The 27,200-nt window shown below is 42.0% G+C and overlaps 1 protein-coding gene across 1 annotated transcript in view; it reads right to left on the bottom strand.

Annotated features, from left to right (window-relative positions):
* Nucleotides 1-238: 238 nt before the first annotated feature.
* The window catches only part of ntn1b (netrin 1b), a 48,988-nt gene continuing 22,026 nt past the window's right edge, over nt 239-27,200 (bottom strand). The window contains exons 3-7 of the mRNA XM_086288441.1: nt 20,773-20,961; nt 13,529-13,678; nt 12,376-12,429; nt 10,041-10,115; nt 239-3,071 (exon numbers count right to left, since the gene is read on the bottom strand). Coding sequence (XP_086144567.1) covers nt 2,752-3,071; nt 10,041-10,115; nt 12,376-12,429; nt 13,529-13,678; nt 20,773-20,961 — 788 coding nt within the window. The 3' untranslated portion in view covers nt 239-2,751. The remainder of the gene's footprint in view (nt 3,072-10,040; nt 10,116-12,375; nt 12,430-13,528; nt 13,679-20,772; nt 20,962-27,200) is intronic.

Genomic DNA, 27,200 nt, shown 5'->3' with positions numbered 1-27,200 from the left:
CTTTTTTATTGCAATGATATGTCAAGATCTAAAAGCTTTAAACTCAACATTGATGCGAGCATCTGGTATTGGATCTGACAGCTGCAATGTCTACATCAGTATTTTGTCATTATTTAAAATGTAACCCTTTTTAACTACCTGCTGCATTAAAGGCAAATCTGTGTGTTTACCACTTTACTGTGTGTCAAACCCACTTATTCTTATTCCTCCTGAACTCTTTTCCTGTACTTAGCGTGTAACTACCAAATAAGTATTTGCATGAGCTCTCATACCCAAATTATACTTTTGGGGGGCTGTAATCTAGAGTGTTACCAGAATGGAAAAATCTACAATTTTATATTTGGCAGGACTTTCAGGAACATTTTATTGTGTTAGATTCTTCTTCTTATGTCTTGCAATGCAAAATTCATGTTACAAAGTGGTTTCCAGTTGCAGCTGAAACTTGAAGCAAATAGTAGGAACTGTGTTGTTGTGTCGTGATAGCAAAAGAAGCTTTTTGATCATAAGAGGAAATAGGAGCTAAACATGCAATTTCAGCAACAGATCCTCATTTGTTTGTTTTTCTTTCTTTTCTTTTTCTTTTCTTTTTTTTGCACAGCTTTATTTCAAATTAAATTTCAGGTCTGTTAAGCTGTTCAATAGCCAAACACGCATCAATCATTTTCATTACAGCCGTCTAAAATCCAATGTAAAAGTAAAAAATAAAAGATCGACAGCAAAACACCACAAAAGCCACATTTTTTTGTCATGTGTCATTAAATATATTCATTTTCGATAAACATAATATATTAGTATTACAAGACATTACACAACCATTTGCAATGGACACTGCTAAACAACATTTACAAGCCAATGTATTAACATGAGCAGATAATTATTCTGATATAATATCCATGGAGAACAAAAGTCTGGCGGGCCGTACCTTTCTGCAGATGCCTGCAGGTTGAAAAATGTCGGTACAGCTGAGTGAGCGAAGACTTTGTAAAAACTTTGTAATCAACAAATACATACAGTATGATGCACAGAGTACTGAGGTGTACCCGTGTATTTACGTCAAAGTGTACATGTGTGTATTTGGGTGTTGCTTGTGTGCGCGTGTGTGTGTAAATTCAGTCCAAGTTTCTCTCAGTGTATGTGTGTGTGTGTGATTGTGTGTGAGAGAGAGTATGTGTGATCCCCTGGGTGCACAACATGAGAAATTTGTCTGACATTCATTTGTTTGTCTTTTTCTTTTATTAAGCCTCTAGTATTTAAAAAAAAAAAAACTCTGGTTAATTTCACATGGATAGATCTAGTTAATGTTTTAACAACAACAAAAAAGTAATACTATACAGCTATATAACATGTAGACAATCGGTCATGCCTTTTTGTCCAGTACCAAGTCTTAACGATGAAATTCAGTCCTCAGAAAGTCGTTTTGAGGTGAAGAATATTTTACACAGTGTGCTAAATAAACATCTGTGATATTTTTTTTTTTATCACTCCACAGGTTATTTTCCCACAACATTGAATATTGTGTACAAAGTAAATGTGTACATAATTCACAATCATCATTAGCCAGTCAGCTACAGTAAATAGTGAGCATGCAGTTTGTCAGTGGTATGAGGTTTGCTTGATAGGTCGATATTCTCTCTCTCTCTCCCCCCTTTATTTAATGAGGTGAAATAGTTCACTTCATCAGTTCTCCCACTGGGAAATGCTTGGGAAGTCCAACTTACAATTAGTCCTTTATTAAAGAAAAAAAAAAACTACATTCTGACTCCACTGTAGTTGTGATTTATACAGGGTTGTTACAGTCCACCAGAAACATCAGCCTATGGAGTCATGAGTGAGGCAAGCGGGGTTTCTACTAGCTATACATTCTATTAAATGGTAAAGGCTTGTTTTTTTCCCTTTTTTGGACAGCACTCTAAAAATGTTGGAACATATTTTATATGTTCTTAAACGTCTGACTAGTAAAAATAAGTGCATGGTTGACAAATCTACTCTACACCTACTTGATGCTACGGCATCGTCTACTAAAAATAATGTCTATGTATCCAAATATGGTTACTTTACATTGCAGAGGTCACAACCACAACATACTGTTGATATATCAATAAGCGCTGAGCAAAGGCTTGCTTGTAGTGAGATCATTGTACAGAAAAATGGCATTTTTTTTCTTGTTTTACTGAGGTAACACTCGCCTATGAGCAAGAATGGCACTATAAGACAACAATTACCATTTTTTCACTTGTATCTGAAACTTTTTTGCTAACGTTTGGCAGGTTGTGGAGAGAAATTACGGCCGTGCTATAAGTCTTCATTGAACTAGACAATGATTTTTACACCACAGTGGAAAAAGATCCTCTGAAGACACAAACAGGGTGACAGAGAAGATGTGTCACTCTTTAAAAACTGAGCAAGGGGCTTTAATAAAAATGCATTGTGGGTAAAATGATCAGGGTGAGACATATCTGTAACACTAGGTGCAAACTCTGCAATAATACAACAAAACAACCGCTGAAAGACAGACTGTTGAATGAGCTCCTTCACAACTGTTCCTAAAGAAGAAAACACTAAACTCTTCGCTCCAGCTCAGAGCAGCAGCACTCAGTCATTTCCACATTTCTCCTACGTATTACCTGTCTCTCTATTTTTAATTCTTCCAGTTTTTTTTTTCATCCATCCTTATCCCTCGTCCTTGATTTCATCCCATCAGAGGCCTAATTCTGCCTCTGACTCTTTTTTCCCTCTCCTCTGCAGATACTTTTAGCACTTCCCCCTCTTGTCGCGCTGTTGGAACTTCCTCAGCCTGCGGCCCCACAGGTCCTTCCAAGGGATGAGGAGGCTTCCCTTGTCGGCAACTACGCCGCTCTGCCCAGGGGAGTCGTCGTCTGTACCCAGGAGCAGGTACTTCCTTCCGGGCTTAATCTTGGGACATTTGCAGGCCACGTCCTTGGCGCGCACCCACAGCAGCTGGTCTCCACGACGGATGCGGTGCTCACCTTGTTTGTAGATAGAAATGATGTTGACCGTGAACTTCCACCACTCGCCCGCCTTGTCACCCTTAAGAACGTGCACTTGAACAGCTGGTTTAAGAGAAAAGCACAGGTTAAGTCACCCACAAGAAAAAGTGATTCAAGTCATATAGTAATATAGTAATATAGTGTGGATATCAGCACCCCTTGTACTGGTTAAAATCTAAATATCTGGCTAAAATTACAGGTAAATGTCAAATTCTTTACCAAATTCAATGCAAACCAGCAGGGGTGTGTCTACAGCCGAGGTATGGGGTGCACCATTTAACTGAACATATAATCCCCAACACCAATTAAACATTAAAGATGTATACGCAATAATTGCAGCCCAATAATATCCTGAAGAAGACTGTAAAAAGTGTCATGTTACATGAGTACATTTAAGGTACTTTAAGTATATTTCAATATACTAGTATACAGTGAACTATTGGGGCACTTAAAAAGGATTGTATCTTATACTTCTTTTCTACTTTTCAATAAAGTATCCATCAACAAGGCTATTTTCAAATTGTTAAGCAGGTCTGCTTTCCTGATAACAAATATGCAATAGGATGCATGGCTGCATAACTTGAAAATTGTGACTTGTATACATGTTTTCCACGTTGAAGTACATTAAAAATTTCTGACTAAATAGTTTGATTTCCTGTGGCCCCTCTGGTGCATTCTCAGTCACTCCCCATTTTAAAAGTCCTGGAAACAACCCAGTGACAGAAAAACATATTGTAACAGTGTCAACTTGTATAATATAATTATAATTATATAATTATATATCAAATCGACTTCTATAAGTATACACTACAGCAAATAGAGCCCTTCAAAATTATTTTAAATGACCACATTTGCCTTGAGATGAATTAGTGAAGTGGAAAAATAGTGGGAATGATTGACAAGCACCTTCTATTTCAACAGCGTTTATATATCATTGCATGAAAGGGTGAATAAAAATGTCTGTTTGAACCCAGTAATCTGCAGCATATCACAGGCCCCTCCCTTCATCTCTGACCTAGGACCTTTCCTTTTCGTGCCCCTGAGCACACTCCCTATTACAGCAACAGTTTCCACAGCACTCCCTGACTCCCTTTGCACTACGCTTTCTGATGTAGAACATCTGAAAGCACGCATCGGCATAAAGGGCACGGAGGCATTTTACTTTTAGGTGGCCAGGCTGGGTTAAAGAGAGAAGAAATAGGATATAGGGTTCTCTAATTCTCTTTTCAAAACATAACTGGCCAAAAAAGAAGTTTTATAGGAAAACACCACATCTGCTAGTAATATAACTTCTGAAACAAATGCTTTTCAACTGGTCTTTCAGGTGTTAGACCTGAACATCTAAACATGGACGTCCTCAGGCTAAATCAGGCCAAACCTGGTAACTATTGGTGCACCACTTGCAAGTGAATTCATACCAGGATGTGACTCGAGCTCCACTCGCTGACGCTTTCTTGTGTAGATTCTCCATCAAACCAAGCAGGTAATTACTGCATCACTAAGATAGCAGCAAGAGCTAAACAGCGAAGACGCCGGAGCTAATATGTCTTTCAAGTGAAGGACTCTTCCTGGGAGGGAGGGTTAGCTTGGTATGCATAGTATATCATCTAAGCTCCAGATTCTCAAAGAGAGGCCCGCGGGTGGTTCATCAAGCAATTATATTCTGCTTTTCACACATCAGTTGAATTATAAAACAGCAAACCATGAATTGGAATCCCTAAATTGTCATCATATTGATGGAGCTTGGATTTAGAAATGACTAACTATAGAGTGCTACTGAGATGTATGGAAAGTTTGTACACTTGTCCTCTTGGTCGATGTCCGTGCAAGCTTCTCCCGTGCCAGTAAGGACGCTTTTTAGCACCTAAACACAATCTAATCTGGACAAGACTTCATTAGATTCCATATAATGCTCATTTGTATACCCAATTTAACGCTGTGTCAGCTAATGCGTTACCTCTGCAGTTTTATAATAATAACAAAATAGGGTTTACTTTCTCTGTTTTTAAAGCAGGTTGGCCTTATAGTCGCCTTTCTGGCTTAACACGATCACTTTCCGTGTTCATCGCCCGTCTTATATCGCTGCCAAGAATGCAGAGAACTGAAGGAGTGGGGTGTTTAAGTATGTGTGTCGATGCATGGTGTGAGCAAATTGCACACAATTTCAGAAGAAAGAAGGTTTGTTGGGCTGAGTAGAGGGAGCTCTCACAGCCCCGCCATTCATCGCAGCCCTCTCCTTCATCCAGACACATAAAGGGTGTGTGAGGAGGAGGAGGGGGAGGAAAGGAGGGGCCACTATTTGTCTTCGCAGCCACAGAAAAAGTTCCAGCAGAATCGGGATGTGTTTCCGACCTCATGAGCTGTCCGGGTTCTGCTCCCAGAGCCCCATCCAACTTCGCAGCGTGAGAATCCAGTGGAGATAGCGCTCTCCTCCCCAGAGCTGCTGTGCTCGACTCATTGGAGGAGACTCTGTCAGGCGCAGTCTCTCTGTCAGGGTCTGCCTCTCTCTCTTTCTCTCTCAAGTATGTTTTCAGTCTTTGCGACGTATTCAAACACACACAAATCCACACACACCTTCTGCCACTTGGTTTGAGCTAAATAGACAGCACAGAGGGAACGGGAGCACGGGGTCAAGCAATCTATTACAAAATAGCGCACACTGTTTGGTGAGGCAGACTGTGAGAGGAAGTGTAAGATGATCCTGCAACTCGCACAATGGCTGCCAACCGAGCCTCCCTCTCACAGCCAAACTTCCCACTGGGTTTATCTTCTTTGGGTGTGCTGCGACTTGACACTGCGTGCCACCAACAGGCGAGGGCTAATGAAATTAGAGCTCGCTTAATTACCGTGCAGAGGCCCCTGTCCCCTCTGGTTATCAGCTGAGTGAATGATCAGGGACCTGTTACCCTCGGGTGAGCGAAGAGAGGTGGCCAGCTAGGCTGGGAGGCCCTGCCTTTGAGCACCATCCCGGAGCGTCGGTAAACACGCGGCCCTTTGATTCATTGTCCTCCCTGTGGCAGGGAGAAGGGAGGGTATGTGTGTGCAGAGGAGGGTGTCAGGCGAGAATATAATCCCTTTATGTCCTCCGTCTCCGTAGCTACGGCAATGATGAAAAACAAAAATTGAATAAACAAAACATATTTCTTTTTCTCCGGGGTGGCAATCCGTCACCGTCTGGTTAATTTACCACCTGTTTGCGCCCCGAGGAATGCTCTGTGCCGGCGGAGTGCACAACTGTGTTTAAACAGAGGGCCCCTTCCCGTGACCCCCGGGGGGCCTGCATCGCCACTCACACATGGGGGTGCCCCCCCCTCTCCGAAGAACAGAAAAGAGACTCAAAAACCCCACAAAAGCGAGGCGACAGGCCTGAGAAATGAATTAGACCACGGCAAAGGAAATGCATGCTAAGCAATGATGTCTGCCATAATGTCCCAGTGCCGCGCCGCCAGAATCATCTGCTTCCAGAGTTTTTTTCCGCTTTTTTTTTTCTTTTTTCTTAATGAACGTGGCAGATTTTTAGCTGCACGGCCTGTCTCAGCTCCAGTAACTAAGACTTAAGTCAAGGGAAATATGAATAATAGCTAAATTTGGCTCAGTAGCAAAATGTCACAAATGGACTGAATTATTGTCTTCCCAACTGTAACGGGCAGGGGCGGGGGGTCAAATACAGTTGAGCAATTTACAGTTGGATGCTGTTTAAAGTGTAACTGATGACGTTTCACCAATGATTTTGATTGAAAGACGCATTAGTCAGCTCTGACAGAGATCAACGTAACTGGAAAGGAACGGCTCTCAGCAGCCCTGATCAGGACAAACTTTTTGCAGCAACCAGTTTTTGCATGAATTGACATGAAGTTAGTTTTAGTGAGTTAACTAAAAACTGGGTGGTTTACCTTTTCCGGATAATGTGCTGAAACTTTTTGTGTATCTGTCTCTGTTGTTAACAAATGTGGTTCCAGTGATAACAGATAATGGATAACAGTGTGACTGATTAGCATTGCTGAAAATCTGCATTGAATCATTTACCATGTAGATGAAGGGAGAGATAGAGTGAAATTAAATAACTGCATATGTTATTTTGTCTATTTTATCACCCCACCACTGTGTGGTTGTGGTTTCTGCTTCATAATGGACCTGCATCATTAATCATCAAAACATCAAATATCCTGCAGCCAGTTTTAACACAGTGATAGTGATATTTATATACACCTGGCACTGCCGTGTTAACGGTTTGTTGCAGCCGCTTCGTGTCCTGCACATTCACTGACGACATAATTTGATTTCTGTGTATTTTGGCCTCCCTTATAGTTTGTGATTTGCTCTGAAATTGCAGTAGGTTTTGCAAAAAGCTTCAGAATAACCAGCCTGGGCAAAGCGTATGTGAGTGTGCATGTTTGTGCATCTCTTTGTCTTTTACAAACTCTGCTGCAGGGGTGCAAAGCTGCTATAATTTTAACATAGTTCAGACATCCATACTGTGATTCTTTTACAACTGGTTGTATATATATGGCTTTTACCCAGTACAAAATAGTGAGAAAGCAATGCATCCTAAACAGTTCCTAATCTTCACATCTAAGCATTACTTTCTGTGAGATATAATAACTAACCTCATGTTGTGTTTCAGCCTTTTAAAATCACCAAAGTGATTAGATCACCCTTTTTGGATGTCAAGAACAATATCAGACTCACATCTGCATTGTAAATTTTTAGCTGGAGCCAAAAGCCAGTTAGCTTAGCTGGCTATTAAGAAGAAAAAAAAAGCTAATTTGTGGAAAACAAAAATCACAAATTATAATGTGCATGAAGTGATCAAATTAAATTCAGGCAAGTCACAAAGTGAAGCTTAGTCACTATCCCAGAAGATCAGCTAGCATCAGCAAATTCCATGTTGGATATCTATTTAAGCTGCTGTAGCCTGCACATAATCGCAGTGCATTTGCATGCCACTTTGCAACCCACCTGAACACCAGCCCCACCTTTTGTGCTGTGACTGACTTAATCAGTATCAGGTCTGTTGATTCCTGTTTTGTCTTGCTGCTTCCCCCTCCTGCTTTCAAAGTATTTGTGTCAAAAATGGTAACAGATCCACTGCCAAATCCAAATTACCGTGCATGGAAATAACAATCTTCCTTTAACTATAATGATTGATTAAATTATTAAATTTCCAGTTTTCGGCCAAAGTAATCTATTGCAAGCCAAGCTCAACTCAAGCCAGACTTTCTTCACGTTAGCTGGCTCCACAAAACCTAAAACCCCAGTAAGAGACAACCGTGATGGTTGGGCTTATGAAGCCCCAGCTTTCTCTTGTTAGGCTTTGTGTGTGCTCACATAAAGTGAGACTTCTGTCTAATTTAGTCAAAAGAAACAGCTTGCGTAGGGCTGTGAAAAAAACTCAGTTATTTTGGCAAAAAGCAACAGAGGTGCTACAAAAAAAAGGCCAGATCAAAGTAAATTTCACATTACTGACTAAATATTCACTACTAATACTAATAGGCCATAATGGATTAAAATCTTGCAGTGCCCACAATGTCCCTCTGCTCAAGATGGCACATGTGCAGGTGCACCAGACGTTTTCTCATGAAATTGAGCTCTACGGCATCAACTGGACCCATTGTGTTTATAGGCAGCGAAATGGTGAGCATGACCCAAAGAACACCATCCTCTCAGTCAAGCACGGAGGTGGAAACATTATGCTTTTGGACATTTTTCTGCTTAGGGTACAGGATGACTTAAATTAAAGGGCAAATGTATCCTGAAATGGATGGGTCTTCCAGCATGATAGTGACAGAAAACATACCAACTAAGGAGTGGATAAAGAAGAAGCACAATACGATCATGTAGAAAATTTGTGCGCTTCCAAGCAACAGCAAAGAAAACGAAAGGATTTAGAGTTTCTGTAAAGATCAGTGGGCCAAAATCCCACCTGAGATGTGTTCAAACCTGGAGAATAAGTACTAAGTGATGTTTTGCTTGAGGATCAAATACTTATTTCAATCAATGAAATGCAAACAAATGTATAACTTTTAAGTAATGTGGGGTTTTTTTTATGGTTTATTGATTGATATTCTGTCTCTTTGCATCAAAATGAAACTACCATAAAATATTTGACACTGTGCATTTCTTTGAAAGTGAGCAAATTTGCATATTCAGCAAAGGACCCTTTCATTACTTTCTCCACTGTATAGTTCCAAATGTTTGTATACGTACTTTAAATACTTTTTTGTTACAATATGACGTTTTTAACATATCATACTTTTGCTGACATATTAATTTTGTCCCATACTTTTCTCATACCTCACACTTTTTGATGACTGGTTCTAATCATGTAAGACCAGTAACTCGCACCAGTGTGCCAGTTGCAGCATCATCTGACCATCCACATTTGCGTTCAGGTATGGATCCTGTACGCATTTACATTTTCAAAACATCCTCTATTTCCTAACAAACACACTCTTTTAACACAAACATCTGGTATGAAGTCAGGCTGAGTGTGGTGACTGGCCAACTATTTTTATATCGCTATAGCCACGCAACTGCACAAGCAACTTTAATAAGTGACTTAATCAAGGTTAAACACCCACGGTGACCCATGCTAATGGTAATTCTGATGTATATGCACCTTCAAACGAGTCTCTATTGTACTCATGAGGGATAAGAAAAAGAAATATGTCACAAGCGTGATGCGATCAGATCAGCTGAATCAGCATAATAAATGAGCAATTACAACTTGACAGAATGTTGGCTGACGGTCACACATCTTGAAAAGCTTAATTTTCAGAAGAGTGCTTTTTTTTTATAAACCTTTTTTTCCAGGGGTCAAACATGTTAACTTGAGTGCATGGAAACTCTCAGAGAGAGCAGAGATGGTTTTATATTAGTGGACGTGTTCTAAGGCTATTTAAAATAACCTAGCAGTAAAGCACAAAGACCAGCTACATGGTGTGGACTGGCTATGCTCCGGATCAGATTAATTGAGACATTTGACCTTGTGACATCTGGCGGGGCATGTTCCTGTGTGCTGGGCTCACTCACCGTAGTCTTTTTTACAGTATTTCTTCAACGTGATCTTCATTTTGCCCTTGGAAACTTTACAGTGAGATTCACAATCTGAGGAAAAGAAGACAGAGAAGGGGAAGGAGTTTACGAAAATGTTTTAAATTTACATTCGCAGCATGTGAGCATCGTCAGACAGGGCTTCAGATGGATGACCTTCACATTTAGTCCCTTACGTCACGCTCCTTGTGCCCCCGGGGTCTTAAGGATGCTTTCAAAGTGCCACTGTGAAGCAGATTACAGCTTACACAGATCCTCCTGTGTCCGTCAACACGCTCCTACTATACGCCTCCCATGTTTTTCCATTCCAGCCCGTTCCCTCGTCACTGTCCTGGCATCCCTTATGTCAGCTCTGAGGGCTGCTGAGGTCACTCGTGCACAAGAGAAGGTCGCAGGGGGGGGGAATTAACCGGAGACCTACCAGACATTAGTGGGGACCCTTAGCACACTCTAAGCCACATGAGGCGAGAATGTGAATACTCTATAAGGCTGGCCGGGGCTAAATGTTCTGGATCCCTCCAGAGAGTAGCAGTGACAGAGAAGCTCACAGACTTATGATTAATGTCTCAGCAGCGTCCCCCCCCTGCACTTTTACCTCACTGTATGTGAACGTGGGTTTGAGCGCCATGGGGCTTTATCGATGGCCACTCTGGTGTGCTGTCACCCCGCCAGGTACCTTTTGTAATGAGGAAGGTGGTGGTGGGACCAGAGGCCAAACTGAAAATTGAAATCATTTGTTCCCTCCACTTTCCACTGACTGACACAAATTGGAAGCAGACCATCTCCAAGTGTACCCCCGCCGCCCCCTCCCACTTCCCACTCTGCCTCTCACAGAGCAATAAGCCTTGTGCTCCTTTCTCTGGGGGGATGGGGGGGTGGGGGGTGGGAAAGCTGGGCTGGGCAGTCTGAAGAGAAAGGAGGGGGGCAATTGAGAGAGAGGGGGAACCTTTCAGCTTGCCTGAATATGGACAAACTTCATTATTTCTTCCAGCCCTCTGTCCAGTCTTCCCCTTTCTTCCCCATTATACTCTGTGTGAATGAGGTTGCCTGGGTAATGATGGAGAAAGAAAAAAACACCCCTCTCCTCCCTCTCAAAAAAAAAGGAGAGAGAGAGAGGGAGAGGAAAAAAGAGCGGTTTGGTACGTGGGATGAGGATTGAATTCATGTATGTAGAGAAAGCATTTCTGCTGGAATTCCTGGCTGGTTTCTGGGTTGGCGGGAAAAATAAGAAAAGAGGAAATCCCAAAGTAAATGAATCTGACGAGTCCATATCGAGCGTGCCTGATTTCCATGTAAATGAAGTGGTGGTGGTGGTGGGGCTCTTTATCTCCTGCAGGCCCCTGGGGGCCTTCATCATACCTTTCTTTGATAGCTGACGTTGCCCATTAGCCCCTTAGCGCAATTGCTGCTGTGGGCCATTACACCCACGGCACTCATTAAGGTCCAATCTCCTGCTGTGAGGACAAACGCCCCCTTTGTGTATCTCTGCAGCAGTGCCACGTTCTTTCTGCGGGGTCCCCGGGGACCACACTGCTCCTAATTTGGAGGGTGGTGTCTGTTTGGAGTCTCTGACAGGAATCCAAACTCCACACAGCCTCGGCAGTCACTATAGCAGGAAGTGGGGCTCGCAACAAAGCACGCTGAAGTCAGTGGCGCCACTCTCGTCAGACGCTGATCGATGATCAGAGGTGACTCAGCCTATTTAAACAAACCTGGATCACGGTGAAAACTCATTAATATGCTGAAATTTATTTAAGCTGCTGTTGGTTATTTAAGAATAATTTGAAATAGGACAGAGCTTCCCCAAAAACTGCTGCACATACTAGCGTGGCACATGATCCAATGCCAGCAGCCTGACATGGAGATTCTTGTCAGAGCACATGAACAATAGGTTCAGGCAGAGCTTCACTGCTGGTACAGCCAGCCTTGATTGAAATACAAACTGGTGCAAATGAAGCATGTAATCAGATTAGGGCCGAAACCCCGGGGAGGCTGCTGGGCAGGCTGGGAATACGGGCAACAAGGCCACAGGGAGCACTGGCAAAATATCTGGAGTTTACATCAGCATCAGTCTGACCTCGCCGACGTGCGTTTAGCTGAGGAGCGTGGAAAGATGTGCGTGTGCTCAAAATGCACTTCTGATTTCACGCATGGAGGAACAGTTGGCTTAGTTAAAAAAAAATCCCACCCACGGTGATACATTAACATAGCTGAATTAATATAAATGAAAGGGCAACAGCAGCTTGAAAACAGAATATGTAGTAAAAAAAAATTATTATTTTAAAAACGACACAAAATCTCTTTGGTTACTCACCTGTCGGCTCCTCATAGCTGCTGTAAGTCGCTGTCGGAGATGCAGCTGGGATCTCTGTGACAAAGTAAGGAGCACAGTGAAGAGACAATTTTCTCTGCCGCCATATTGTTCTGTATATTGAATAACGATAATTCCAACTGTGAGAACATGAAGGAATTTCCAAGTGCCGTCGGACACGAAGCTGATTTTGACACACAGATGTACTGAAAAGATTTCCTATTAATGTCCTGCTCCCTCCTGACTCTGGTATGTTGTAGGTACAGTGAGCCAAGGCCGCTGGTCTCGTTAAACTCGGAGCTGGCAGCGATTTAGATATACACAAAAATTTAATATCATACTATTAAAACCAAAAGACATTATCTGAAAAAGTTACAAGAAACCAAATCCATTCTACTCTACTAGCTGAGTCTCTTCCAGCTTTTACACCACATTTGTAACTGCCCCAGCAAAATTAAAGAGATCCTGGTCCAGCTGGTTTGCACTTTGAAATTATCTCTGTGAATTCTGGCCAAACACTCTGATTCTTACTGTACAAACACCACTGCTCCACTTCCACACATGGGCTTTATCAGAAATGTCAACCCTGTTAGCACAGGGGACAATCATTAGGGTGTATACGTCCACCGTGGACGTTGCTGTTGTCTTATCTGTTCATACCAGCCACCTACGATGTCCCGAGCTAAAGCAGCTACTAGTGACCCATCTTTGCTTTTGTGAGACGTTGGTGTTTACTGCCAAGGGCCTGGAATCTGCCAGGGGTAGATACAGCCAATAAACATATCAGCCATCAATCCCTTGGATTCATTCCGGGGGATTTACTGCGAGTTAACGGCCTCGAAGGCAAACAAGGCCATATTAGTCAAGCTGTAATCGTCTGTTTATCCAGACTCAGGCTTAAACAGCCAAATATCTATCCAAAGTGATGGAACAAGGGGATAAAAATAACATGGGATGAGAGACAGAGAGCAATGGATTCATGGATAAAAAGGCACGGTCTGTCCTTTTCAGGTCCTCTCTGTGAGGCAACCTGGGTGTCACCACCTCCAATTAGAGGTGTAGGAGGTGATCTGGTTAAAGGTGTGCTTGTAGCAACATTTAAAATGAAAAAGAAACACAATATTTGATAAATGAAAGTGGTAGAAGTAGCCCTTACTGATACAGGGGGCTATGGGAGAGCGGCTCTGCTGGTAGCCCTTGGCACAGCGGTTGCAGGTGATCCCCGTCACGCCGTCCTTGCAGGGACACTGGCCTGTTGTCTGATTACACGTCTTCCCTGCTGCTCCAACTGGATGGCAATCGCATGCTAAAGAGGGAAGAAGAGCACCAAGCTAAACTGTACACAAGTAAACAACTTGCAAGTTAAAAAAGAAAAAGAAAGGAAACACGAGCGGTTAAAAGTAAAAAACAGATATCAGCTTACAAATGACTACAGCATGTCTCGGGCCTGTCCTCTGCTGACTCTACATATTCTATACAATAAAAAAGTCATCTTAGCACTAAAACCTAGTAAGAAATCATTTGCATTAGAGGAGGCTGTGTTTTGCTTCCAGACCATCACAGATGGGGAACTGGGCCCTGCACCAGCATAAAACCTCAATCAAATTACACTGCTTCCCTCCGCCCATTACGACCATAAGATTCTTCATTAGGTCTGCTTTGGAAGGCACGCAGAAGGGTAAATAACTTGATTAATTACAGTGTTTCACTTTCACCGCGCAGCACGACACCAAATGTTTGGCGTGTGCGCGTCGCGGATGTGTCTGTGCGTGAGGGCAGGGAGCTCCTCGCGAGTCGGCTTTGAGTCCTCTGCTTCGGTGCGATCAGACAGGCTGTGCGCTCTTCAGATTGAGTTTCCAATGTAAAGCCTTTTGGCAAAAGGGCTCCTTGCAAATACTGCCTGAATAATGTTTCCCAGTAATGGACGAGTGGAACGCACTTCAAAGTGTGTTTAAGCTTTTAGTTGGGAGGATCGCACGTTAAATGTGAGAAATTTGTTCTGTGTGTGTGTCACTGCCAAACTTTTACTATAAAGCCAGTGTTTGAAGTTGAAGCCCAACCTCCCTATTAGTCCTGCATGTGTACCAGCAGAGTCATTCGAAATTTGCTTGAAGTGGTCCAGTAGACGTTGCTTTTTACTTGGAATTTATGGAGCTTTATGAACATTAGGGGATGCTTATTAAATCTTTCTTTAAGAAAGCCTAACGTCTTTGTTTTTCTTCTGCCTCATTCGTATCATATAAAAGCTTCTGCCAGTTTGCTGAAATAAAACCAAATGGTGACATTTTTAGGGATCTACCTCTTTTCCCCTCCAAGAAATCAACACCAGTGTGTTTTTCACATAAATCCAAGGGATGGTCGTTTAACGGAAACCATAGCTGCAATAAAATGATCATCACATAAGCTAACGATAAAAATTAACAATGCGATGGAGAGATGTTTTGTTTCAGTCGAAACATTTCAACCAGCTTAGTTTTCTTTTGACTGCTACTGTATGTTTGCATGTATATACTGCAAAATATCAGTTCATACAAATAAAATTTCAAGCTAGTATGGGAACAAAGCTAAACTGTAACTTCTGGTTTCTGCTCCACAAGTAATTAAACCTCATTTCAAAATCCTATTGACTTTATGACAACACTGATTAAAATCCAGGCTTGGAAGAGGTCTTTTGTCAACAAATGCTGTGAGACTTGCTTCATATGTCTGGATAAAGGCTGTAACCAAAGACTCAAACAATCCAACTTCGTTATTTATTCAATAATTCAGGTTTTTGCAGGAGTTAATTAACAAAATTTCCCATGAGCAACAGACCACAGGGAGTTAAATGTCACTTTGACAAAAGAGTTCATGAGCAGGTTGTGGCTTTGCTTCAGATACTAATAACAGCAGGATGGAGACAAGCATGTTGTCGTTTTCAGGGCGCAGAGAGTAAAGCCAACAACTAAAAGACATTGAAATATGACTTTGGAGGAGAGCTTTGGTGAATTTTATGGATATAACTTAAGATCCAGGGCAAGCAATAGAAGCAAGTATCTGGATGATGACTTTAAAATTAAAGTGGCTCTAATTTATTTTGCTGCAGTGTAAAAAAAAGAGAAAAAGCCAAATTTTTTCATGAGAGATTGTAATTTTATTATGGTGTTTAAGTGGATTAATGAATCTTCCACACACTAGGACAGAGTTGCTAATTGTAAGAGGAAACTCTCTTTAGCACATTTGAGTACACTCATGCTTTAAAGGTACTTACACAACATTATGACCAGGAGAAGTGAATAACACTGATTTTCACTTCATCCTGGCACCTGCGAACATTATGTACTCAAAGTTTATGTGTTAGAAGGAGGAAAATTGGGCAAATGTAAGAACTTGAGAGAGTTTGGCAAGGACCAAACTGTGATTGCTACATGAGTAGGTTAGATCATCTCCAAACCTGCAGCTCTTATGGGATGTTCTCGGTCTGCAGAGGTCAGTATCTTTGAAAGTGGTCCAAGGAAGGAACAGTGGTGAACCAGTGACTGGGTCATGGGCGGGCAAGGCTCTCTGATAGCATGAGAGTAGCAAAGGCTGACCTGTGTGGCCTGATCCAACAGATGAGCAACTGTAGCTCAAATTGGTGATTCTCATAGAAAGGCATCAGAATACATCACGGTTTGTTGTGTATGAGGCTGCATAGCTGCAGACAGGTCAGGGTGCCCACGCTGACCCCTCCCCACTACTGAACACACCAACAATTGACATATGAGCATCAGAACTGCAGCACTGAACAATGGAAGAAGGTAGCCTGGTCTGATGAATCACATTTTCTTTACATCACGTAAATGACTGGCTATGTAGAAACACCTGACACCTGCACGATGGGAAGAAGGTAAGCCAGCAGAGGCAGTGCAATACTTTATTTAATATTCTGCTGGAAAGCATTGGTCCTGCCATCCATGTGGATGTTACTTTGAGACTTCAGCATTGTTGCAGGCCATGTACACCCTATCATGGAAACAGTACTTTCTGGTGGCTGTGGCCTCTTTCAGTAGGATAGTGGACCCTGCCACGAAGCAAAAATGGTTCAGGAATGATTTGAGGAGCACAACAAAAAGTTTGATGTTTCCTCCATTTGCGTTAAAGCCTGTTGTTAGTTTTGGAGAGTTTTAAGCTATTTCAGTATTTAAACAGAAGAATTTACCATCAGTACCTTTAAAGATGGCTGCACGAGGTGACGAATGACATCTTTAATAGTTCAAAGTAGAAATTGGGGTTCTTCCAAGTCTAGTTTACATCTCCTGTAGCTCGGTGGTGTCAGATTTGTCAATCATGCTGCTTACCTCTGTTGTTGTAGGTGAAGTAAGCCTCATTAGCTTAAGCTGGCTAGCAGTGCAGTTACTCATTGCTAATGAGGGTCTTTAAGTCTGCCACTAATATGAATGTCTTAATCTTGTAAAATTATTTCAGACTTCTATCAAAGAAAGAATTCAGCTAAAGATTCAGAGTGATCATTATAGATGTGCCTAAACTGCCTGCTAACAATAACACTAACGCTGAAAGCAAGTAAGCATATTTCCTAAATATTATTTTTCTGAATCATATTTATTTAAGTAGTTGTAGACTTGACTCGAAACTCTTTAAGGTTTCCAAATCAATATTTGATCTAAAACTGTGTAAGCGGAAGGATAGGCTAGACTGTATATTAACCACTGGAAAACTACAGTACTATTGCCCTCATTACAGGTGTTAAATACCGGAAACATGACTTAATTTCATGAATGGTTACTGAATGGTTTAGGAGGGAAGGGGGGGTACGATGCAGTGAACCATGTACCAGTTCCATCTCTCTGGACTCACCGTGCCTAGTTAAATACTTCTAGGCTGCCAACCGTAGGAGGTAATTCGAGAAAAAACAAACTGTTAGGGGCGGGCGGCGTGCGCTGTGGTTCTCCATGAGCCACGTTTACACTGCGCTTGATGAGGGGTGAAGTTGTTAATCTGGGAAATAAAGCATGAGGCATTCCATGTAGCTATTGGAAAAGTAGGCACAGTATAAGGAAGAGCCTGTTTTTTTTCCCACTAAACCTCCAAGCAAATTATTGGGAGGAATGTTTTTTGTTGAGATGTGAAGTATTTTGGGGGGTGGAGGGGGAGCAGGCGGGCGCAGGAACGGAGAATGAAAGCAGACTTCCTCCTGGCTGTGTTGGCGCTGCGCTGTATTTCCTGTCCAACAACAGCAGAGTGGGATGGTTGGCTGAATTGAACAATAAATATAGCGGTTTTTAACTGATGTCACATCACCGTGTTTTTGTCACCTGAGGAGTAAGGCAGCAATCAGGCTGTTTGGGTTTGATTCCAGAGCAATGAGCAGCACACGTGAAGGGGATGGGAAGAAGGGCTTCAAGTGTTCAGGTTACAGTACAGCTGTTTGTAAAGACTTTGGAAAGATGTATGGGTGTTGCTTCACCATTAGGCGCAGTGAGAACCTCTGTTAAAATAACCTGCTCTTAGCTCTGACCCCCTGAACTGAACAACTCCCCAAATATAGCCTGAGAAAATGTTTATGCTGGCAGACTGAAACAGTGAACCATTCGTCATGTTTTAAGCTAAGTGCGCAGATGATCTATCAGGCTTCAGTTCGCCTCATGCAGCAAGCTCTGTTTGAGGGTGTCTCTGATATAAAACGCCTCTATAAAACGCATTTGTGGGCTCGGCTTCTCGTGCATTCGCTTTCCTTTCATGCGAGCTGGAGAAGTCTGAGTGAATTAGGAGAGGAAGCTGTTGTGGCATGCAGTAGGAAATATCACGTTGCTGTTCCGGTGTTTTGATAGCCAGCGGTGTACCAAGGATAGGGGCACCAGAGGATAGGCATTTCAAGACTTTGTCACCAGCCAATCAGAGCTCAGCGGTGGATGTGGCTGAAGACCACACTATGAGCATCTATCCAGAGTTTCTCATTTGTCATTAGTGTGTGGGAAGAGGTTGGAGATTAAATGCACAGAGGCAGGGTGAAATATTGTTTAAACAAAGCATGCTGAGGCACTGCTGTAAAGTTAGTAAAAAATTACATTATTTGTTATCCAGACTTTCCATCCAAAAGGCAAACTTTAGCCCGACTGATTACAGAAATAAAGAACAATGGTCCATGCACTCTTACTGTACATATCTCACACAGGACTGTTTGTGCATCTGTTGAGTATTTTGCTAGTGCATGTGACTGAGTGACAGCAGTTTGTTTGCTCAGGGCCTCTGAGCCTGTCTTTACTCCCAGAGGAGCTGCAAGACAGAAGGAGCTCAGCTTTTGTCCCCCACGCACATTAATCCTCTGCAGCTCGACGTATGTGCTCACACCTGTGTGCGCGTGTTGTTTTTCCTTTCTCCCCGTCCACATGCGTACGTGCATTGGAAGTATGAATGGAAGAGAGGGACGATTAGCGAGCTGTTTTCACCGCTCCACTCAGTGGATCAGCTCGCACCTTTGCTTTGTTATGTTTGTCTTGTCAGGGATTCACTGAGAACCTCAAATATCTGGGGAGCTGCAGGGGTCCTTTCATCGACACCAAGACAGGTGTGTGCTTTACTCGAAACTTTTCAACGAATTCTTGTCATACCTGAGCATGGTGAAGAGTGAGTGTATAAACTATTACAAAGAGCCTGGTTTTGGAGGTTACAGTTTCTATAAAAACTACATCTTTCCTTTTTTTTGTGATTTTTGTAGGCATTTTTTTGTAGTATTTCTTGGCCAAATTTGTATTACTTAACTTAAGTTTCATTTATTTTTTTGGTAGCATCTCTTTTAAAGGGCTGGGATTTCTGGATCCAAACATAGACTGTATATAAAAGATAGTCGCATACCCAGACATTGGTGGTGTGGGCATGTGGTGGTTTTTTCACACTTTTTTTGGAGCCAGAAATACCAATAGTCAATAACAATATGATTCTGGGTCATACCTAATAAAAGTCTATTTTGGAGGGTTATCTGGGGAATCCTCACTGGCTAACAACTTGCAATTTCGCAGTGAGATCTGACACACACTGGCTTCAAAAAACCACGTCAGAAACACCCACCTCAACGTTTCAAAACAGGACTTCACAAACCAGTTGGTGACTTCTTGTAGCTGCTTTCATCTTATGCCAACGGGATACTGAACACTGACTCGATGGATGTTTTTTTTTAGACAACTTAGATCAGCGGTCCCCAACCTTTTTTGCGCCATGGACCGGTTTATGCCCGACATTATTTTCACGGACCGGCCTTTAAGGCAGCGGTCCCCAACCCCCGGGCCTCGGACCGGTACCAGTCCATGAGTCGTATAGTACCGGGCCGCGAGAGTTGAGGCTCAGGTGTGAAATGTATGGTTTTTATCGGTTTTCAGCGTTATTTTGTTATCATTTTTATCGTTAACTCGGTTTTCCTAGGTCTTTTCACGTGTGTTATGAATAAATCTTCTGTTTTTCGGTACCGGTACTAGTTTTATTTTGTTGTATTTATCCGCGACACCTTAAAGGCCGGTCCGTGAAAATAATGTCGGGCATAAACCGGTCCGTGGTGCAAAAAAGGTTGGGGACCGCTGCTTTAAGGTGTCGCGGATAAATACAACAAAATAAAACTAGTACCGGTACCGAAAAACAGAAGATTTATTCATAACACACGTGAAAAGACCCAGGAAAACCGAGTTAACGATAAAAATGATAACAAAATAACGCTGAAAACTGATAAAAACCCTGAAAACGATACATTTCACAACTGAGCCTCAACTCTCGCGGCCCGGTACTATACGACTCACGGACCGGTACCGGTCCGAGGCCCGGGGGTTGGGGACCGCTGACTTAGATAATGACATTCAGATAATGTTGGGCTTTTATAATCCAAAGCACACCAACGCTGAAAACATGCTCAAGAGGTCCAGGTCAGTGGTACAGGTGAGTTGAGGTGACACCTAGTGGACATCTCTTTTCAAGCAACCACACCTGAAAGCCCTCAATTTTTGGCTTTAAGCCTTTTTTTGTGCAGCTTACAAGATATGAGATTTTTAGATGTTGCTTACTCAAATCTGTTTCGCCGGCTCTGTAGTGTGGTGGTTTTAAACATTTGCCTAACAAGCGAAACATCCCCAGTTTCATCCCAGGCAGAGATACAAATCCCTTTGGGGATATGTGAGGAAGAGTATCCGGTGTAAAAATCTGCCAAATCAAACACATGGAGCTACCTGCTATGCCAAACCTCGTGATAAGGCAGCAGCCAAAAGTCGCTTACTCAAGTCTGTTTTAAACTGTTGTGTTTCTACTTGTATACATTGTACCAAGCACAGCATTTTTTTTCCTTTTGGAAGACACCTTCAACATGTGTCCAAAGGTTGGTCTTAGAGAAAGACTGAGGATCATTCATATTCCAAGAATTACACCATACCATCCTGTTACCTTTGCAAGCTCTGCGGTGAGAGATGGATTTGGTCATGTCCCTGTAGTAACCCTCCTTGCAGTAGTGACAGTGGCGTCCTGCTGTGTTGTGGCGACAGTTGAGACAGACTCCACCGCTTCTACGGCCGGACAGCTTGTACAGCTCCATGTTAAAACGACAGCGGCGGGCATGCAGATTGCAGTGGCAGGCTGAGTGCATAGAGAGAGAAAGAGAGAGGGAGACTTTCATCACTAATGCAGAAACTCCTACCTTGACATTTTGCAGCTGGGCTAAGCATAATAAGTTCATTACTTAGTTTATTGAATTTAAACAACCCTTTGTGGTAATGCCATTGAAAACCGTTCAGTTTTTCTGATTTTCATGTTTTCACTTTGGTTGCGTGGTTACACAGTCCCCTGTCGTTTGACACACTCTAAACCCGTGGACACGCAAAACCAAATGCGGTGTCATCAAGCTAGAAAACAACGCTGTTTTTCTTAGCTCCTGAAAAGGTGACGTTTTAGAAATATGAGCTTGTTATCTGACAGTGACGAACTAGGCACACAAGTTTAAAGACTTTCCAAATTGCAATTATGAGGCAGCCAAATTCAGTCTGAGAAAATGCACTTTCTTAAAAAACATCACAGAGTTCAATCTCTCAGTATGGGTTCGTCAGAGTAAGACGAGGTTATTGAAACAGATGGTGTGCTGTGGTCTGGATTGCAAATAATGAAGCCTCTAAAAGAAACGTCCTGGTTCAAGCTCTGTGTTGCTGGGCCACCTGCTTGTGAATTTAACCTCTGAACTCTGGTGATGTCTGGCAGGAAAACTTTCTTCCGCTCTCCCACGCATCTGAGAGACTTGTTAATATCGACCCCAAGATACATATTGCACTGATGCATTAAATAAAGAATTCATTTTTGAAATCATAGCTCGTGTGAATAAAAATGACATTGTACCTGTTTAATTTATCACACTTTTGTCACTGGTCACACAGTTCAATTCAATTAGCTATTAGATTATTAGCTATAACAAGAAGTGTATCAGAACAAGTATTATTAAACCAAGTACAAGTCACTGAAATGACAGTAATACTTGGTTTAAGCAATTAACAAGCTAGCTATATTGACCTGTGAGCTTGGCTCAAAACACACAAGTGACACAAAGTGTGTTTCCTCCAAGAGCCACTTGAGGCTGCTTCCAAATGTTGAGCAGAAAATTAAGCATGGGGAAAATAAGCATAGGCTAGTACAAGTGTACAGTGTTGATTTTGTATAAATACTTCATTAAATTCTATGAAAATTGTCATAACACTGAGGTATTTATGTCCTAACTAAGCTAACGTGCTAGAGCTAGCATTAACTAATACTGTTTACCTTTCTGGCTCTACCTCCTTGTCCAAAGTAAAAATAAAAAAACAAATAAAAATCAAAATGGCAAGTCAAAACTTTATAAGCATAGTCCATTAAATACATACGGAGCCCCGCAGGGGACATGGGAGAAAAAAAAATTAAGACAGACTTTTGCGAGATCTCGCAAAACAAACTCGGGATCTGGCAAAAGTTTTGCCAGATCCCTAGATAGATAGATAGATAGATAGATTGAGCAGATTGATCAGAAACCCATTGTCAGGCTTTCCTGGTGAGGTAATCATCTTCTCTTCGCCCTTCACCGGACATTCAACCCATATTTGATAAATGAGCAGGATGAAGGCAAATGTGCTTGTTTTCTTTCTAAACCTCCGAGGGCCTGGCGTCCACATATGTGGACATCACATTTTGGGTTATCTAGACCACAATACAAAATTCTGCTCTACGAGGGCCTGATATCTACTTACGAGGATATTGTACTGCCACTGTTCTATTGCAATTTTAAACAAATGTCCTCATATGTGGATCTCAGGCCCTTGTAGAGTATCATCAGGTCCCAATCAGCACAAATAGCAAAGGGAAATTAAAAATGCATGCCATGAAAGAGTTCGGGTCATGGAAGGTTAAGGCAGTCGTCTTTATTTGTTTCACCAAAACGTCACCAGACTAAAGTTTCAGCATAATGTCGGCAGACAGTACATGATTGCTGTAATCTCTGTTTCAGTGTTAGTGCTGGTTTTTCACTTTGGCTTTACTGTATGCACGTCCCTTTTCATTCAGCCCATTTCTTACCGTTCCTTCGCAAACACTGGCTCATGTTTCTGCACATTTGCTTTTCATTTCTTGTTTTGGTGCAAATAAAATCTTTAAGGAGTTGCATAATCTTTTCCATTGTTTCCACTAACAGCTCTCTTGCTGGGGCCACGCTTCCTTTCAATTAGCCAGGTACAACAGCTTGTTTTAACATATTTAGATTTGTGCAGGTATTTGTTTCAGACTCGCAGAACACAAAGTGATTCCACAATTCTTCCTCTACTTGGAAAATATATGTGATGAATTAACCTAATTTAATTAAACTTGTTTGATTCATGCGTCACACATTTCAAACTTTGTTTTGTGTCATATTTGTGCTCGCTCTATTTGCTACAAAGTGGTCCTTCAGGTGTTTTGATTCTATAATTTTTGCCAGGTCTTGTTGCATGCGTTGCCTTTTAAGCAAAAGTGAAACAAGACACTGCTTTGGGGGAACTTTAGTGTTTTTTGTGGCAGGGTAATTTTGCAAGTTATTTTATATATAAACACCCAGCACGGCCCTGCGGGCGGTTTATCCTTCAGGCTCGGGTCCTCTACCAGAGGCCTGGGAGCTTGAGGGTCCTGCGCAGTATCTTAGCTGTTCCCAGGACTGCGCTCTTCTGGATAGAGATCTCCGATGTTGTTCCCGGGATCTGCTGGAGCCACTCGCCTAGCTTGGGAGTCACCGCACCTAGTGCTCCGATTACCACGGGGACCACCGTTACCTTCACCCTCCACATCCTCTCGAGCTCTTCTCTGAGCCCTTGGTATTTCTCCAGCTTCTCGTTTTCCTTCTTCCTGATATTGCTGTCATTCGGAACCGCTACATCGATCACTACGGCCGTCTTCTTCTGTTTGTCTACCACCACTATGTCCGGTTGGTTAGCCACCACCATTTTGTCATATATATATATATATATATATATATATATATATATATATATATATATATATATATATATATATATACCATAATTTCATATTTGTTTTAATATTAAACACATTTAAATTCTCAACTGTTATCATCTTTGTGTTATATATATAATTTATTTTTTCTTACTTTTTTATTTTTTTTGCCTCTGTCAGTCATGTACCATTTTTATGAGCAGCCCCCACAGTACCTCACATTTTGGTAATCTCTCCATCAGTGCGCTCTTCTTGCTGTTATTACAGGGAGATGCAGGCGATAAGACTGTCACATATGCTCCGTGTTCATCAGTGGTCTGAATCACGTACAAACGGATTCACACCTGCCATAAGAGACCGGAGCTGGCAGGTGGCTGGGATTCAAAAACACTGCTTTTGAATGGGAGGCCCAGAAGCGCGCACACACACACACACAGTAAAACACAGAGGTGTTTGGCAGCTGTCGCAGGCTTATCTCCCACACCTCCCTCCCCAAGACTGATCCAACACGCACTATGCCAGGCTTTGAAGAACCTCTCTCTCTCTCTCTCTCACACACACACACACACACACACACACACACACACACACACACACACACACACACACACACACACACAGGCTCCCTCCTCCCTTTCCCTCTTACTCTCTTTCTTATCCCAGATGTTATCTCCACTTAAGGGAAGTGTGAGGGAAAATGCAACAGGGCCTTTTCATGAATAGGTAACGGAATGCTCTTAGTTGTCTTTCTCCAAGAAGGCCAATGCTGGTATTGCACTTTTCATCTTTCCACATACTGTAACACTTAAGTCATCATTTAAAAACACACAATCACTTTTCAGACACAACAACATTTGACAAAAAAAGCAGGAAATACATCTTAATTTCATTCTTTTTTAAAAATTTGGTGTCAATGATCCTTAATATTTACTTCACATGGGAAAAAAAACTTCTATGTTTGCGAGAGCATCATGAAAAATAATAAGTGCTATCTCCTCAGCTGTCCCCAGGCTCTTCTAATGAGCTGTGTTATCTCATCCACACATCCCCACTCTGCTCACACTGCCACTGTAGTGGTTTTCCTGCAGTGACAATAGCTTGAGTGCTGATAATAAGCCATGTGCACAGTAGCAGGCTCCAAATGCCTCTCAATAAAATCTGTCACACATTTGCCAAATAACTGAGTTAGTGAAAAGCCCAGCCACAGGTAAATCTCGGCCAGTAACTCCAATAATTCCACTGTATGCTGCTGCCATCTAATACTAAAACTGGTGCAAAAGTTCTCAGTCGGGTGACTGCAGCTCATTAAAGAAGAACATTTAGCTAATTTGGTTAAATAAGCTATTTTATTAGGTCTAGCATACTGTATGCAATCAGAGAGACACACTGCAGGACAGAGCTTCATCTTCTATGAGTTTAGAAAGGAATGGTTACTGCAAAACAGCTGCTTGCTTTGATTGGACATCCAGAGTGGCAATGTGTCTTTTCTGGGTCTGCTTTCATTTGGTTTCAAGGGCCTACTTAGAGCTATGCTATTGCAATCTATTTATGTTCAAGTGCCATCTATCAGGGTTAGTAAGGAAGCGCTCCCGGTGGGTGTGCATATTGGATGAAAATTACGCATCCCACAGCTTGGTGGAGGCGGTTTTTCGTCCCGTCTACAAGGGGGGGGATTACACTTCAGAAACAATCAAATGTCTGTGCACGATGATCTCTAATGAAATTTTGTTACGGATGGTTTGAAAATGCGCCATGGCGGCAGCAGGAATTTACCAACCCTGTCAACAGGTGTCAGATGTCTAACCATACAACATGTATGAGAGGGTTGTATTTTTTCTGTGTGTGTGTGTGTGTGTGTGTGTGTGTGTGTGTGTGTGTGTGTGTGTGTGTGTGTGTGTGTGTGTGTGTGTGTGTGTGTGTGTGTGTGTGTCGGCTGAAAAGAATGTGCCGCTTCTTCAGAGGTGGAGAAGGAACGAATTCCAGCGCAATTGTTGCTTATCCAGGAGCAATTATTCTCTCACTGTGTGTAATCCTGTACAGTCGCTGGTATGATGAGCGGGAGGCGTGCGCCAAATCAAACAGGGTTCATGTCTCATGGCGGTCTGTGATCTCAGGGAAAGACAGCACTTAGGCTGCAGATTACAGAGCCATATTTTCACGACAACAGTGGGTTTATTGATCTGGGCACACAGAGACACAAACGCGCACTTACTGCGAATGCGTCACGTGTACTTGATTCCAGTGCACAGAGCTTATACAATGCTTGCATAACACCTATGGCGCATATGTGGGTGATATTTCAGAAAAGTCGCAAGAGTTCATTCATATCCATGAAGTGCTTCTGTACTTTATGTGTATTATAAAAAGAAAAGTAACACTTAAATTGTATTAAATGACTTACACTATAATAAGTTAGCTTTCTCCCTCATTTCTACAGCTATGTCTCTGTAGTAGTGTAGTATCATTTAGTAGTAACACACAGAAAAGCGATACTTATATGTAAAGCTTTTTTAGGAGGTTCTCCAACACTTTTGATTCCTAGATGGAGCTCAAAAATACATTTACAGTTCCCCCAACATTTTATCATTTCAAAAAACATGTGCATAACTATTTTATGGCTTCGGCTATACAGTTACACCCTTCTTTACAGCTTATTGTTCTCAACTATAAAACTGTATTATAAAATATTTATAATAAAAAGTAGTCTTTTTGGAGGATTTCCATAGCGAATTTTATGCCAATGACATTTTACATACAGTATAGCAGAGTCATATTTTGACTTCTTTTAATGTTATTTAATGCTGTATAGGCAAACACGTCCCCTGCGTGTGTGTGTGTGTGTGTGTGTGTGTGTGTGTGTGTGTGTGTGTGTGTGTGTGTGTGTGTGTGTGTATATATATATATAGGCTATATATATATTTTTTTTAAATACTGTACAGAGCTGTAGCAGTGTAGTTTTAATAGATAAGGTGGTTCCCTAATCTGATGCTTAAAACTAGAAATCCACTTCTAATAACGCAACCAAGAGATTATCCTTAATTCTCTTGCAGTAGTCGTTGCTATTAAGGCTCATAAAGACGCCACGGAGTCGTTGATCACATCATGTTGCATAAAACGGATGGCAGAAAAGCAGATGATTGATGATGAACAGCCCTTAAATCTTTGTCATAAATACAGTGTTGCAGTTGCCACGGCCCCAGAATGGACTCGTTATTAAAGTCAGTGCTTGTGTCGCACAGAATTCCTGGACTTTCTTTAATAAAGCACGTTTTACTCGGTGATGCAAAGGCATAAAAATGATCCACGACCCCCCCACCCCCACCCGCAGCTGCCTCCAGGCTCGCTTCCACCAGACTCACGACACCAAACAATGAACGTTT

The sequence above is a fragment of the Aulonocara sp. 'chitande type north' Nkhata Bay genome, linkage group LG4 (genome assembly GCF_057382095.1).
Source record: "Aulonocara sp. 'chitande type north' Nkhata Bay isolate Kocher_YH1m ecotype deep benthic linkage group LG4, A_spYH_male_GT1.1, whole genome shotgun sequence".
Lineage (NCBI taxonomy): Eukaryota > Metazoa > Chordata > Actinopteri > Cichliformes > Cichlidae > Aulonocara > Aulonocara sp. 'chitande type north' Nkhata Bay.
Note: the sequence above shows the minus strand (reverse complement) of the source record. Positions and strands in the feature narration are given on the sequence as shown.